Source organism: Pongo pygmaeus, chromosome 19, assembly GCF_028885625.2.
Source record: "Pongo pygmaeus isolate AG05252 chromosome 19, NHGRI_mPonPyg2-v2.0_pri, whole genome shotgun sequence".
Classification (NCBI taxonomy): domain Eukaryota; kingdom Metazoa; phylum Chordata; class Mammalia; order Primates; family Hominidae; genus Pongo; species Pongo pygmaeus.
The window spans coordinates 93407631-93424031 of NC_072392.2; the positions used below are offsets into that span (position 1 = coordinate 93407631).

The following is a 16401-nucleotide window of genomic DNA, read 5'->3' on the forward strand; positions in this document are numbered from 1 at the left end:
AACCCAGGAGGCGGAGCTTGCAGTGAGCCGAGATTGCACCACTGCACTACAGCCTGGGCAACGGAGTGATGCTCCGTCTCAAAAAACCACCACCAAAAAAAACCCCCTAAGAAACAAAAATTAAAATAATAAACACTGTAGTGACCTGTATATTTAAGGTTCTGAGGATGGATATATATAGATATTTTCTGTCCCTCAATATTCTTGAATAGGCCAGGCGTGGTGGCTCACGTCGTAATCCCTGCACTTTCGGAGGCTGAGATGGGTGGATCACCTGAGGTCAGGAGTTCGAGACCAGCCTGGCGTACATGATAAAACCCTGTCTCTACTAAAAATAGAAAAAAAAAATTAGCTGGGCATGGTGGCATGCACCTATGACCCCCCCAGCTACTCAGGAGGCTGAGGCAGGAGAATCGCTTGAACCCGGGAGGCGGAGGTTGCAGTGAGCTGAAATTGCACCACTACACTCCAGCCTGGGCAACAAGAGGCTGTCTCAAAAAAAAAAATCCTTGAATAAGAAACGAAAACTTTATTTTAGGTTAGGGAGTATTTACTTATTATAAGTGCAGGCTAGAATGGTTCAGTGTTTTATCAGCAACAAAGGCAAAATCAGAACTTTCTCCTTGCCACATGTGCTACCCTATACCCTACGCTCTGTGCCTCACTTAATATACAGAAAATACCTGGAAATCCACAATACTATGGCCCAATTTTTCTGCTAGTATACTTGCATATTAACATGGGACCTAGAGAAACTTTTGGAACAAGGTGATATTTATAAAACTGTTATTCTTTGTTTGGCATCAGTATCAGTCTGTCAAAAACACCAAGTAGCTTTATTTCCTTCTTGAAATGTTACTTCTAAGCGGCCTATTTATGTGTTTTTTCTAAGCCTCAATTTTCTATTTAATATTTCTCAGAATAAAGAAAACAGCTCATTTTAAACAAGAAGTTTATTTAAACAACAAGACGCTTGACTTAAAGGGAAAACTATCTAGGATTCTTTTTTGTTTTAGAGTAATTTATCCCTACTTAAAGACAGATTGCCCTACATGTAACAGCTACGTACAAAAAAGTTATAAAATTGTCCTTGGTTTTACAATGATAAATGAAAAACATTAAAATTCTCCAATTGAACAAGGTATGCAAGGATTTTTATGTTGTTGTTTTTTTTTTTTTGTTAAAACAGTGAGAGCAAAATAACTTACTGGAATATAAAGATAAGAGCTGAATGAGCATGCCACTAATGGAGAAAGGGGGTATTTTCACAGAACCAGTATTTTTCCCCATCCCGTCTCCACTTGATGTCAATCAAAACATACCATTGGCTGTTTAGTTAAAAAAAAAAAAATGCAATATGCTTGTGCACATATACCAGTTACTTTATGTACAATAAAGGAATGGGGAAGGGGGAAATGAAAGAATAGAGAAAACTATACGGTAGTAGTCAGGATGTGGTGGAACCAAATTGCAGTTTTCTAATTGAGAATGTAATCTTGGTCTTTAAAGAACAGAGTTCTGGAGTAAAGAAGCAGGTTCCCTTTTCAGTAGACACCTCCCGTCTGCTGTTGGAACACATCAATTGTATCTTCATCCTCCATTTCCAACTAGCATAAAAGAAAAAACAAATGTAAAAGCACTGATTAAGTTCTGAAAATTAATGATTTTCGGGTTTAAGTATGCTGAAAACATGTACATGTTCCACTAAGTTCCAAGTTTCATTATTTTAGATGTCTTATAGCTTAATGTATCAACACACTTGGTTTAAGTAATTCTTCACTTGGCTTCCTTTTTTATGATTATTAGATAAAACTTACTTGTTGTGGGTTTTTTTTTTTGAGACAGGATTTCTGTCACCCAGGCTGGAGTGCAGTGGCATGATCTCAGTTCACTGCAACGTCCACCCCTCAGGTTCAAGCAATTCTCCTGCCTCAGCCTCCCAAGTAGCTGAGATTACAGGCATCCGCCACCACACCCAGCTAATTTTTTTGTATTTTTAGTAGAGATGGGGTTTCGTCATGTTGCCCAGGCTGGTCTCAAACTCCTGAACTCAAGTGATCTGCCTGCCTCGGCCTCCCAAAGTGCTGGGATTATAGGCATGAGCCACTGCACCCAGCCAAAACTTAGTTTTTGAGTAAAAAGCAGAATATTAGCCAGGTGCGGTGGCTCATGCCTGTAATCCCAGTACTACTGGAGGCCAACAATGGAGGATTGTTTGAGCCCAGGAGACCTAGACCAGCCTGGGCAACATAGGGAGACAACATCTCTACAAAAAACAAAACAAACAAACAAAAAAAATTAGCCAGCCATGGTGACACATGTCCATACTCCCAGCTACTCAGGAAGCCGAGGTGGGAGGATCAATTGAGCCCATAAGATCAAGGCTGCAGTGAACCGGGACCACACCAGCTCACTCCAGCCTGAGTGACAAAGCAAAAGATCCTTTATCAAAAAAAGAGAAAAAAAGCTGGGGCCACGCACAATGGCTCACTCCTGTAATCTGAACACTTTGGGAGGCTGAGGTGGGCGGATCACCTGAGGTCAGGAGTTCAAGACCAGCCTGGTCAACCTGGTGAAACCTCATCCCTATTAAAAAAAAAATTTTTTTTTTTTTTTGAGATGGAGTCTCACTGTGTTGCCCAGGCTGGAGTCCAGTGGCAGGATCTCAGCTCACTGCAAGCTCCGCCTCCTGGGTTCACGCCATTCTCCTGCCTCAGCCTCCCGAGTAGCTGGGACTACAGGCGCCAGCAACACCTGGCTAATTTTTTGTATTTTTAGTAGAGACGGGGTTTCACCGTGTTAGCCAGGATAGTCTAGATCTCCTGACCTCGTGATCCACCCTCCTCGGCCTCCCAAAGTGCTGGGATTACAGGTGTGAGCCACTGCGCCCGGCCTAAAAATATTTTTAACATTAGCCAGGCATGGTGGCATGTGCCTGTAATCCCAGCTATTCGGGAGGCTGAGGCAGGAGAATCGCTTGAACCCAGGAAGCAGAGGTTGTGGTGAGCCAAGATTGTGCCACTGGACTCCAATATGGGTGGCAGAGCGAGATTTGGTCTCAAAAAAAAAAAGGGGGGGGGGGGCCGGGTGTGGCAGCTCACACCTGTAATCCCAACACTTTGGGAGGCCGAGGCAGGCAGATCACCTGAGGTCAGGAATTTGAGACCAGCCTGGCCAAAATGGTGAAACCCAGTCTCTACTAAAAATACAAAAAACAAAACAAAAAAAATTAGCTGGGCGTGGTGGCACACGCCTGCACGCCTGTAATCCCAGCTACTTGGGAGGCTGAGGCAGGATAATCACTTGAGCCCAGGAGGTGGAGGTTGCAGTGAGCCAAGATCGTGCCATTGCATGTGACAAGAAACTGTCTCAAAAAAAATTAAATAAATGAAAGCTGAATATGTCTGTGTCGAGGGCCCACAGAAGGGTGATATGTTTAAAGAACCTCGCTGCACTGTTTAGCAAAGACTGAAAACAAATCTCAATAAAAACCCAAATGAGGCTGGGTGCCGGGGCTCAAGCCTATAATCCCAACACTTTGGGAGGCCAAGGTGGGCGGATCACCAGGTCAACAGGTCAAACCCATCCTGGCCAACATGGTGAAACCCCGTTTCTACCAAAAATACAAAAATTAGCTGGGTGTGGTTGCGCACGCCTGTAGTCCCAGCTACTCAGGAGGCTGAGGCAGGAGAACCACTTGAACCCGTGAAGTGGAGGTTACAGTGAGCTGTGATTGCCCCATAGCACTCCAGCCTGGCAACAGAGCAAGACTCTGTCTCCAAAAAAAAAAAAAAAACACAAACAAAAAAAACCCAGGCCAGGCGTGGTGGCTCACAAGTCAGTCATTCGAGACCAGCCTGACCAACATAGTGAAACCCCGTCTCTACTAAAAATACAAAAAATTAGCTGGGCATGGGTGGCAGGCACCTGTAATCCCAGACACTCTGGAGGCTGAGGCAGGAGAATCGCTTGAACCTGGGAGGTGGAGGTTATAGTGAGCTGAGATCGTGCCACTGCACTCCAGCCTGGGTGACAGTGTAAGACTCCGTTTCTCAAAAAACAAAACAAAACAAAACAAAAACCCAAATTAATAAAACATAGTATGCTCAGATATTAAATACCATATAGCCGTTAAAAAAATAAGATTTTCATGTACAGAAATGAAAATATCTTTAAGATACAGTAGATACAATGTTAGGCTAAAAACACAATTTTAAAACTAAGCAGCAGTCAACTCTGGGTACACTGACTATATAAGTTAGCCATGCTCTGTAAGGGGCAGTTAAAAAAAAAAAAAAGTACACCCCAAGGAGCAAAGCAGCTTATTGTATGACTACATTTGTGTTTTTCTATTTTTTCTTGCGATGGAGTTTCGCTGTTGTTGCCCAGGGTGAAGCGCAATGGCGCGATCTCGGCTCACTGCAACCTCTGCCTCCCGGGTCAAGCAATTCTCCTGCCTCAGCCTCTGAAGTAGCTGGGAGTACAGGCATGCGCCACCATGCCCAGCTAATTTTGTATTGACTCTGTCAATACAGAAAATAAATAAAAACAAGATAAACAAATAAAATAAAAACAAAATTAGCCAGGCATCGTGGTGGGCGCCTATAATGCCAGCTACTCAGGAAGCTGAGGCAGGAGAATCGCTTGAACCCAGGAAGCGGAGGTTGTAGTGAGCTGAGATCAAGCCACTGCACTCCAGTCTGGGAAACAGAGCAAAACTCCGTCTCGAAAAATAAAAAAATAAAAAAAAGCTGAGGAGGCGGGGGCAGGCAGGAGGCCTGCTAAGATGTTTTAATTTATCACTATCCTGCTATCTAACAAATATTGGGAGAATAATTCTAAAACGAATCAATTCCAAATTCTTCAAAATGAAGTAAAATGAATTGCAAATTCAACCTGAAGATTTTAAAATGCCTCAAGGTCACAGATCCAAACAAATAACTCCTTGTTTAATATTTGTAACTACTATAGCAGATAATCCCATTTTAGTGGTGGGTAAGGAGGGCTTAAAGACAGGAAATACATTCTAATAACTGAGAGTATAGCACAATGGATACTTTTTACTATTTCTTTTAAAACCAAACAAGCCTGTCATCTATCTACTAAAACAAAATAATCCAAATGTGAAGTTTTACAGTGAAACTGTAAATGCCTTTAAAAAATGAGGTTCCTGTCCCAGCCTCATTTATCAATAGAATTTAGCTCCTCCTTGTGGCTACATATCATAATTGCGTTTTTTGTTTTGTTTTGTTTTGTTTTTTGACAGGGTTTCACTCTTTCACCCAGGCTAGAGTGAAGTGGCATGACCTCCGGCTCACTGCAACCTCGACTGTCTGTCTCCGACACCTTTCCCTGCCCAGATTCCCCTGGCTCAACCTCCTGAGTAGCTGGGATGGGACTACAGGTGAGCATCACCATGCGCGGCTAATTTCTGTATTTTTAGTAGAGATGGGGTAGTTTCGCCACATTGGCCAGGCTGGTCTTGAACTGCTGACCTCAGGTGATCAACTCGCCTCGGCCTCCCAAAGTGCTAGGATTACAGTCGTGAGCTACTGTACCCAGACTTTTTTTTTTTTTTTTTTGAGACAGGGGCTGTTACCCAGGCTGGAGTGCAGTGGCACCATCTCTGCTGACTTCAATCTCCACCTCTCGGGTTCAGGTGATTCTCCCGCCTCAGCCTCCTGAGTAGCTGGGACTACAGGCGTGCACCATCATGCCTGGCTAATTTTTTTTTCTTTTTTTGAGTTTTGCTCGTTATCCATGCTGGAGTGCAATGGCATGATCTCCGGCTCATTGCAACCTCTGCCTCCTGGGTTCAAGCGATTCTCCTGCCTCAGCCTCCCGAGCAGCTGGGATTACAGGCCACCACATCCAGCTAATTTTGTATTTTTAGTAGAGACGGGGTTTCTCCATGTTGGTCAGGGTGGTCTCAAACTCCCAACCTCAGATGATCCGCCCACCTCGGCCTCCCAAAGTGCTGGGATCACAGGCGTGAGCCACCGCGCCCCGTGATGCCTGGCTACTTTTTGTACTTTTTGGCAGACACAGGGTTTCACCATATTGTCCAGGCTGGTCTCAAACTCCTGACCTCAAGCGATCTGCCTGCCTCAGCCTCCCAAAGTGCTAGGATGACAGGTGTGAGCAAGTGCACCCGGCCCGTAATTCCTTTTGAGAGACTGTCACCAGTTGAAATGTCTTCAAAATATTCTTCTTTTCAGTACAACTCAGGGGCTTTTCCAATTTTCAAAGATTATCAACAAAACTACAATCTGGATCTGCTGCTTCATGCCACATTTATCACTTTCTAGTTTTTACTGGGTGATAAAGTTGAAATTCAAAAGTACATGGGATCCAATTTAAATTTCTACTATCACAACATTGTAAAATATGTTTCAGAAAGTGTAAGTCTTCTATTTTTGAGACAGTTTTGCTCTATCGCCCAGGCTGGAGTGCAGTAGTATGATCATAACTCACTGCGGCCTGAAACTCCTGGCCTCAAGCACCCCTCCCACTAAACTTCCCAAGTAGCTGGGACTACAGACACATACTACCATGCCCAGCTCTTTTTCTTTCCTGTAGAGACCAGGTCTTGCTATGTTGCCCGGACTGGTCTTAAACTCCTGGCCTCAAGCAACCCTCCTGTCTGTGTCAGTTTCCTAAAGTGCTAGGACTACAGGTGTGAGCCGCCAAGTCAGGACAAGACTGGAAGTCTTTTTTTTTTTTTTTTTTGAGAGAGGGCCTCACTTTGTCACCCAGGCTGGAGTGCAGTGGCGCCATCTTGGTTGACTACAGCCTCCACTTCCTGGGCTCAAGCAATCCTTCCACCTCACCCTAAGAAGTAGCTGGTACTACAGGCACATACCACTACTCCCTGGCTAATTTTTGTATTTTTTTGTAAAGAGAGAGTTTTGCCATGTTGCCCAGGCTGGTTTTGAAATCCTGGACTCAAGCGCTCCACCCGCCTTGGCGTCACAGTGCTGGCATTACAAGCACTTTGTAATCTTGAAAATGGCTCTCATGAGCCACCTTGCTAGACCAAAACTGGAAGTATTTAATGGAACTTTGAGAGGGTAAAAAGAAACAGAGCTTCTGCCACAGAAGACAATCAAGCTGATCCTACAGAAAGTGACAGACAAAATGAAGTGGTACGTAAAGAGCTAAAGGATCAGAGAGCATCACGTTTTGTAGTAAGGGTTTGGAAAATCTCCTATTATCAGGGGCTTTCCCTGTCAAACAAAGCTATGGGACGTGGCAGTTACAGCCATTAGTTCCTTTTCGTTCATGAAGACACGTAAAAGAGAATTTCAATTCAGCATGTAGAACTAAAATGGTGAGGATCTGGCTGGGTGTGGTGGCTCACACCTGTCAATCCCAACACTTTGGGAGGCCAAGGCGGGCGCGGATCACTTGTGGTCAGCAGTTCAAGACCAGCCTGGCCAACATGGTGAAACCCCATCCCTACCAAAAATACAAAAATTAGCCAGGCATGGTGGTGCATGCCTGTAATCCCAGCTATTCTGGGAGGCTGAGGCAGGAGAATTGCTTAAGCATGGCAGGCGAGGGCTGCAGTGACCCAAGATCGTGCCACTGTACTCAAGCCTGGGCGATGGAGTGAGATTCCGTCACAAAAAACAAACACAAACCACTGGTGGGGTTGGGCACATTGATTCATGCCTATAATCCCATCACTTTGGGAGGCCAAGACTGCAGTGAGCTATAATGAGGCCACTACACTTCAACCCAGGCAACAGAGAGGCCCTGTCCCTAAAAAAATAATTAAAATGAAAATTAAAAATAAATGAGTAAAAACCATTGGCATTTCCTGAGCCTATTCCTATTTTCCTTTCTGTTCCCCTTTGGTCATACTTCCCAAAGCTCTGAACTCTACAAGAACTATACTCCAGTGTCTAAACGTTCAAATTCATAAACATAGCTGTTCAAAAAATTACAAATAGTAATTTTTCTAATTAGGAGAGTTTTTTTACCTGTGCAGGTGTGTCTGTTTCATTGATTGGTTGCCCGTCGAATCGGAATCTGATCTGCCTCATTGACAATCCCTGAACGAGAATTTAAAAGCAATAAACAGCATTAAGAGAAACAGAATTCGATTTAGATAAAACTACATGCATATTTAGCCATGAATATATTAAAGAAATACCTAAATAAACAATTGCCAACATGTTAACATACCCTATAGGTAAAAAGATTGATTCTCATTTTCTTTTGAGACAGTTTTGCTCTGTTGTCAAGGCTGAAGTGCAGTGGCGTGATCTCAGCTCAAGGAAACCTACACCTCCTGGTTCAACCGATTCTTCTGCCTTAGCCTCCCAAGAGTAGCTGGGACTACGGTCCCCCACCACAACAACCGGCTAATTTTTGTAGTTTTAGTAGAGACTGGGTTTCATCATGTTGGCCAGGTTGGTCTCGAACTCCTAATCTCAGGTGCTCCATCCGCCTCAGCCTCCCAAAGTGCTGGGATTATAGAAGTGGGTCACGGTGCCCAGCCTCTCATTTTCAGTGAACAGTAAGATGTAGTATTTTTTTTCTTTTTTGAGACAAGAGTCTCGCTCTGTCACTCAGGCTGGAGGGCAGTGGTGCGATCTCGGCTCACTGCAACCTCCGCCTTTTGGGTTCAAGCAATTTTCCTGCCTCAGCCTCCTGATTAGCTGGGACTAGGCAGGCGCCACCACGCCTGGCTAATTTTTGTATTTTTTAGTAGAAACAGGGTTTCGCCATGTTGGCCAGGCTGGTCTCGAACTCCTGACCTCAGGTGATCTGACCACCTCAGCCTCCCAAAGTGCTGGGATTACAGGCATAACGCACTGTGCCCGGCCTGTTTGTTGTTGTTTTTGTTTGTTTTTTAAGACAGTTTTGCTATGTCGCCCAGGCTGGAGTGCAGTGGTGCGATCTTGGCTCGCTGCAACCTCCGCCTCCTGGGTTCAAGTGATTCTCCTGCCTCAGCCTCCCGAGTAGCTGGGATTACCGGCGCTCGCCAACATGCCCAGCTAATTTTTGTGTTTTTAGTAGACACGGGGTTTCACCATGTTGGCCAGACTGATCTCGAACTCCTGACCTCAAATGATCCACTCACCTCAGCCTCCCAAAATGCTGGGATTACAGATGTGAGCCACTCCGCCCAGCCAGTAAGTCATTCTTTTAAAAAGCTTTACTGCTTTTCAGACACAGCTACTATAATGTTAAATAGAACATACCTTGAGACAAATATGCATTTAAATAAGTTAGACAAGGAAATGAAATTTTTTTTTTTAAATGGAGTCTCGCTCTGTCGCCCAGGCTGGAGTGAGTGGCACGATCTCTGCTCAACGCAACCTCCACCACCGGAGTTCAAGTGACTTTCCTGCCTCAGCCTCCTGAGTAGCTGGGACTACAGGTTCATGCCACCATGCTGGGCTAATTTTTTGTATTTTAGTAGAGATGGGGTTTCACCGTGTTAGCCAGGATGGTCTCAATTTCCTGACCTCGTGATCCGCCCGGCCAGCCGCTGACAAGAAATTTAAAGGAAAAAAAATGCCCATTTAAAGACTCCAGTCTGAGCTCGGGGGCTCACGCTGTAATTCCAACACTTTAGGAGGCCAAGGCAGATCATCTGAGGTCTGAAGTTCAAGACCAGCCTGGCCAACATGGTGAAACCCCGCCTCTACTAAAAATACAAAAATTAGCCGGGTGTGGTGGCATGCGCCTGTAATCCCAGCTATTGGGGAGGCTGAGGCAGGAGGATCGCTTGAACCTGGGAGGTGGAGTTTGCAGTGAGCCGAGATCGTGCCCTAGCACTCCAGCCTGGGCAACAGACCAGATTCAGTCTCAAAAACAACAACAACAAAACCGACCTAAAATGCCCCAACCTACACCCTTGAACTTCCTGGAATAGCTTTAAAAAAGCACCTGCTTTTTAATTTCTTTTAATACTTACCCAAATCTGTAATTACTTACCGTCTTACTAAAAAACACACTTCAGGAGGTATAGGAACCTAGACTGTTTTAGTTACACAGTCTATCCCTTGCACATAGTAGGTGCTGCTCAGTAAGTATCAGTGGAATAAAAGGGATGAAAAACAGTATATAACCATCATCTACCTAAAAACGAAGGCCAAGTGTTGTGGCTCACGCCTGTAATCCTAGCACCTTGGGAGACTGAGGTGGAAGATCACCTGAGGTCAGGAGTTCGAGACCAGCCTGTCCAACATGGTGAAACCCCGTCTCTACTAAAAATACAAAAATTGGCTGAGCACAATAGCACACGCCTGTAGTCCCAGCTACTCCAGCCGGAGGTTGAGGGGGGAAAATTGCATGAACCCGGGAGGTGGAGGTTGCAATGAGCCGAGATCGTGCCATTGCCTGGGTGACAGAGCGAGACTCTGTCTCAATAAATAAATAAATAAATAAATAAATAAATAAATAAATAAAAATACAAAAAATTAGCTGGGCAAGGTGGCAGGCTGTAATCCCAGTTATTCAAGAGGCTGAGGCAGGAGAATTGCTTGAATCCAGGAGCAGAGATTGCAGTGAGCTGAGGTCATGCCACTGCACTCCAGCCTGGCCAACAGAGCAAGACTCCATCTCAAAAAAAAGAAATTAAAAAATTTGCATGGTGGCCAGGTGCAGTAGCTCCACCTATAATCCCAACATTTTGGAAGGCCAAAGCAGGTGGATCACCTGAGGTCAGGAGTTTGAGACCAGCCAACCTGATCAACATGGTGAAGCCCCGTCTCTACTAAAAATACAAAATTAGCCAGGCGTGGTGGTGCATGCCTGTAATCCCAGCTACTTGTGAGGCTGAGGCAGGAGAATCACTGGAACCTGGGAGGCGGAGGTTCCAGTAAGCCTAGATTGCGCCATTGCATTCAGCCTCAGCAACAAGAGGGAAACTCCATCTTTAAAAAAAAAAAAAAAGAAAGAAAGAAAAGAAAAGCCAGGTGTAGTGCGTCATGCCTGTAATCCCAGCACTTTGGGAGGCCGAGGCGGCGAGGTGGGTGGGTCACCTGAGCTCAGGAGTTCGAGATCAGCCTGGCCAACATGGTAAAACCCCGTTTCTACGAAAAATACAAAAATTAGCCGAGTGTGGTGGTAGGTGCCTATAATCCCACCTACTCAGGAGGCTGAGGCAGGAGACTTGCTTGAACCCGGGAGGTGGAGGTTGCAGTGAGCTGAGATTGTCACTACACTCCAGTCTGACTGACAGAGTGAGACTCCGTCTCAAAAAAAAAAAAAAAAAGAATCGCCCAGTGGCACAAGCCTATAGTCCCAACTACCTGGGAGCCTGAGGTGGGAGGATTGCTTGAGCCTGGGAGGCAGAAGATGCAGTGAGCCATGATCATAATCCTGCCACTGCACTTCAGCATGGGCAACAGGGCAAAACCCTGTCTCAAAAAAAAAAAAAAAAAAAAGGCAAAATTTTGCAATTGCAGAAAGTTAAATAAGATATGCATAAGAATAGTGTTCAAGGCCAGGCACTGGTGGCTCACGCCTATAATCCCAGCACTTTGGGAGGCCGAAGCAGGCGGATCATGAGGTCAAGAGATCGAGATCATCCTGGCCAATACTGTGAAACTCCGTCTCTACAAAAAATACAAAAATTAGCTGGGCGCGGTGGCACGCACCTGTAGTCCCAGCTACTCGAGAGGCTGAGGCAGGAGAATCGCTTGAACCCAGGAGGCAGAGGTTGCAGTGAGCCGAGATGGTGCCACTGCACTCCAGCCTGGGCAACAGTGCGAGACTCTCTCAAAAAAAAAAAAAGAATACTGTTCAAAACCACCAAACTGAAGTATGATTCTGTTTGTTTGTGGTTTTGAGACAGGGTCTCATTCTGTCACCCATACTGGAGTGCAGCAATGAGATCATGGCTCATTGTAGCCTAGACCTGCCAAGCTCAAGCGATCCTCCCACGTCTGTCACTGAAATAGCCTGGACTACAGGTATGTGCCACCACAACCACCTAATTTTTTTTTAAGAGATGAGGTCTGGGCCAGGCGCAGTGGCTCATGCCTGTAATCCCAGCACTTTGGGAGGCTGAGGCGGGTGGATCACGAGGTCAGCAGTTCAAGACCAGCCTGACCAACATGGTGAAACACCATCTCTACTAAAAATACAAAAAAAAAAAAAAAGAATAGCTGGACACAGTGGCGGGTGCCTGTAATCCCAGCGACTTGGGAGGTTAAGGCAGGACAATCGCTTAAAACTGAAGGCGGAGGATGCAGTCAGCCGAGATTGCGCCACCGCACTCTAGCCTGGGCAATAAGAGCAAAACTCCACCTCAAAACAAAACAAAACAAAGAGATGAGGTCTTACTAAGTTGTCCAGACTGGTCTTCCAGCCTTGGCCTCCCAAAGTACTGGATTACCACGCCCAGCCTATGATTTTCTATTTTGTATGCAGTTTTGCTAAAGAAGTTCTCCAAAAGGATTACCTTTTAAAATTCCCCTGTATCCTGAAGGGGCACTAGTGTTCAAATAGAGAAGATGCCAGTGTATAAATTATTTAACACAATTCATAAGTTCATGTAGGGTGATTTCAGCAAAATTCTTCAAATAAGAGTATATGGTTATCTTGCCGGGCACAGTGGCTCACGCCTGTAATCCCAGCACTTTGGGAGGCCGAGGCAGGTAGATCACCTGAGATCAGGAGTTCAAGACCAGTCTGACCAACATGGTGAAACCCCATCTCACTGACAATACAAAAATTAGCCGGGTGTGGTGGCTGGATTTTTAGTAGAAATGGGATTTTGCCACGGTGGCCAGGCTGATCTCAAGTGCCACCTGCCTCAGTCTCCCAAAGTGCTGGGATTACAGATATGAGCCACTGCACCAGGCCTAAAGGAAGTTTTTATCTTCACTGATCTTTCAAGTATAAACTCAAACTCAATTTCCCAACTTACACAGGTTTAAGCCTTATTCTATTTTGAGCCTATTTAGAACAATCTGAAGGGGCCAGGCACGGTGGCCCACGCCTGTAATCCCAGCACTCTAAGAGGCCAAGGTGGGCGGATCACTTGAGGTCAGGAGTTGAGGTCAGGTCTACTAAAAATACAAAATTAGCCGGGCGTGGTGGCGCACGCCTGAAATCCCAGCTACTCAGGAGGCTGAGGCATAAGAATAGCCTCAACTCAGGAGGCAGAGGTTGCAGCGAGCCGAGATTGCACCACTGCACTCCAGCCTGGGCAACAGAGCAAGACTCCGTCAAAAACAAAAACAAACAAAAATAAAACACAATTTACAAGGTAGATAAGTTCTAGCTTAAAAAAAACTAGAGTGAGACTCCCATCTCAAAAAAAAAAAAAAAAAAGACTTCTTGGTTTGGCGCAGTGGCTCATGCTTGTAATCCCAGCACTTTGGAAGGCTGAGGCGGGCGGATCACCTGAGGTCAGGAGTTTGAGACCAGCCTAGCCAATATGGTGAAACCCCATCTCTACTAAAAATACAAAAAAAATTGGCCAGGCCTGGTAGCGGGCACCTGTAATCCCAGCTACTCGAGAGACTGAGGCAGGAAAATCGCTTGAAGTGGAGGTTGCAGTGAGCTGAGCTCACGCCACTGTACTTCAGCTTGGGCAACAAGAATGGAACTCCATCTCAAAAAAATAAAATAAAATAATAAAAGACTGATAAGTAATTTTACCAAGCTCACTCTTATTTTCTTATAAACATAAAAGTACATTTCCCTGGTAAAAAAAAAAAAAAATTATTGTAAATATAATTTGATGGATTTCTGGCACAGGACTGGAACCACATATACTACTAACCAAATCATCCTAAGGGTTTTCATGAGCTATCAATATACTAAGTGCACGATAAAACTGACGTGCCAAGTGCATATTCATCCCATCAAAAAGTCATTGTAATATGCTAGTCTAGTTTTTGTTCCCATGAAAATAAGATTTTTAAAAATAGTTTTATTCAGTGGAAGTACACATATGAATTCCTCACCTGTCGTTCACAATAGGCTTTCATTAGTTTACTAAGTGGTGTATGCCTCTTAATCTTAAACTGCACCACAGAACCATCCTGCCCCGCCACCTTCAAATTAATATGATCGTTGTTCTCAGTCTTGACTCCTTCCTGTTAAAAGAAAAATAAAAGTATAATTCGGGAAATGTGATCAACAAACACGTTTTATAAAGCAGCAGCAGCCCTAGTTGCTTCAAAAATCAACAGGTTTCTCATACTGTATGCTAAAACGGCATACGGCTGCTTTCAGCTGCTGAAATCAATGTGAAAGAGGAGAAATCCTGCAGCAACAGTATTAGATAGCTGTCAGATACGGAAAAGCCTACATGCAATACTATCAGTAGCAACAATATATGTTTAAAGTTGGGTCCTATTCAGTGTATTGCAACGTTCTCTTGAAGCTAAACTTTCTAAAATGGCATATATCACTCCCAAAATACTTTACCCCCCAAAAAAGTTAAAAATAGAGTCCCTTCTCTTTTCTAAGCACTTTAAGTACAACTGCAAGAAACAAAACAATAAATCTACAGCCTGCCATTCAAAACTCATTACCGTTGTCGTTAAAAAGTTACCAAACTCAGTTTAATAACCTAAATCCAATCTCCATTAAAGGAAATACACAAACAAAAAAAAAAAACAATCGAAGAATATCCCGATTCCCTCCGGAACAGCGCTAATACTCAAGACCACAGTTAACGTTCTCCTCTATTAGCAGCTTCATTTTTATTTTCGGTTAAGAGCACTTATTCTCCCCTCCCCTTTGTTGTCATGGGTCAAATACACAGTTTTATCCTAAGTGTTTCTTGTAGATTTCGATCCAACCTAAAGTTGTCCAAAATCGAGTGTAGAAGCAATTCTGTAGCCCTAAAACGCTCCAGAAAGTAAAGGCGCGGGAGGCGGGGGGTGTCACCAAACTAAAAGCAGCAAGTCCCGTGTGCCCCGATGATGGGTGTCCCCAAGTCCTCCCGGGAAGTCTCCGGGTGCCTCAAAAGCCGCGTTCAAAAGTTAAGCCGCACAAAGTCTCTCTGCTCGTACCTGTGCCTCCAACTTCATGAAACCACATGGTGTTCGCGGATTAGGGGTTCGTTGGCACCCAGGGAAAAGCCACTGCCCCTCCCCCTTCGGGCCCCTGAGGCCATTAAAGTGGGAAATACTCCACGGGAATCCCCCTACCCCCAGGCCCAGGACGGCGGCCCGCGGGCATCCAGGTTCCTGCCCATCAAGCAGCCCATTGATTCGCCCAGAACCCTCGCCCCGCCGCCGCGGCCCCAGGTAGGGGTCCCCAGATGCCCGCGGTTCCTACCCCTGAGAGGTGAAGCCCGAGCCCAGAGGACTCCCCGCCGCCTCGGAGACTGCAACACCCGACGCGGGGTCGACGGAGGGTGGAGACCCCGCGCGCCCTAACGCCCCTCCTCACGCGCGCCGGCCGGCTGGGCCAAGAATCCCCGTTCGGGGCTGGTGGGTCCGCGGGCGTCCGCGATCTGCCCGCCCAACTCGCGCCCGGCGCGCACTCGGAGGCCGCCGGGGGCGGGAGAGAGCGGCGGGGCCTCCTTCGGCGCGGGAGGGAGGAAGAGAGGGAGGGAGGAAAATGGCGCGGAGCGCCCGGGCCTGAGCCGCGGCCGGCCCCGTGGGGGGCCCGGGAAAGCGCTGGGAGCCAGCGGCGGGCTCTGGCCGGACCCCGGCCCGCGCCATGACCCCGACCGCGCGGCGAGGCGAAGGGGCCGGAGGCGAGCTCACCTTGGGCTTTTCGTCGGCCATGGCGAGCGCCGGAGTCTCCTCAGCTGCCGCTTCACAAAAGAGGTACCAGGTCCGCACCAAACGAGCACACAAGCAGCACCAGGAGCGGCAGAAGAAGGAGGCGGCAGCGGTGGACGAGGGGAGAGGGTGCGCGCACGTCGTGCGCTCCCTCCCCCTACCCTGCGTGCGCGAGCACGAGCAGCCGAGGCCTCCCATTGGCTGGCGCCTCGCGGGAGCGCGCAACGCTTACATAACCACCCCCACCCCCCGCCCCGCGCCACCACGTCCTGGGCCAGGCGCCCGCCCGGCCGGCGGGAAGAGGCGCGGACACGCGCACCCGGCCCTCCGCGGGGGCGCGCCTGGCTCTGGGCGGGGCTGTATTGTCCTCCTTCGTGGTGGAGCATAATCAAAATGGCTTCCAGCTGGTCCTCGGTGGGAACGATGAGGCTCGAGGCTTTAGACGTAAGCCATAGGCCAGGGAAGGCAGACTGACTAGAGGAGGAAGGGGATTCCTAAATCAAAGCCCCAGCATGAGGTTCTGGAAAAATCTCTCATTCAGTGGACCAGCAGCCCTCCCATGGTTACTTCCTCTCAGTCAGTCTCAACCTGCTTCCCACCGGACTCTTGCCTAAAATGCAGTGTCTTCTTTTTTTTTTTTTTTTTTGTTTGAGACGGAGTCTCGCTCAGTCGCCCAGGCTGGAGTGCA

The 16401-nt window shown here is 46.6% G+C and overlaps 1 protein-coding gene across 1 annotated transcript; it reads right to left on the reverse strand.

Moving 5' to 3' along the window:
* Nucleotides 1-935: 935 nt before the first annotated feature.
* On the reverse strand, nt 936-16024 carry SUMO2 (small ubiquitin like modifier 2). Its single transcript, XM_054456341.2, has 4 exons — nt 15696-16024; nt 13938-14069; nt 7986-8057; nt 936-1607 (listed from the first exon to the last, which is right to left on the reverse strand). Exons 1-4 carry the CDS (start codon nt 15909-15911, stop codon nt 1545-1547), a joined length of 483 nt encoding a protein of 160 aa, XP_054312316.2. The 5' UTR covers nt 15912-16024; the 3' UTR covers nt 936-1544.
* Nucleotides 16025-16401: the final 377 nt, after the last annotated feature.

What these genes read in the sequence shown, in the direction of transcription:
- SUMO2 (XM_054456341.2), bottom strand. Translation starts at nt 15,911, where the DNA reads ATGGGAGGCCTCGGCTGCTCGTGCTCGCGCACGCAGGGTAGGGGGAGG. An exon ending in AAGCCTATTGTGAACGACAG is followed by an intron (nt 8,058 to 13,937) that starts GTGAGGAATTCA and finishes ATTCTCGTTCAG; the next exon opens with GGATTGTCAATGAGGCAGAT. An exon ending in AAACAGACACACCTGCACAG is followed by an intron (nt 1,608 to 7,985) that starts GTAAAAAAACTC and finishes CTTTTATGCTAG; the next exon opens with TTGGAAATGGAGGATGAAGA.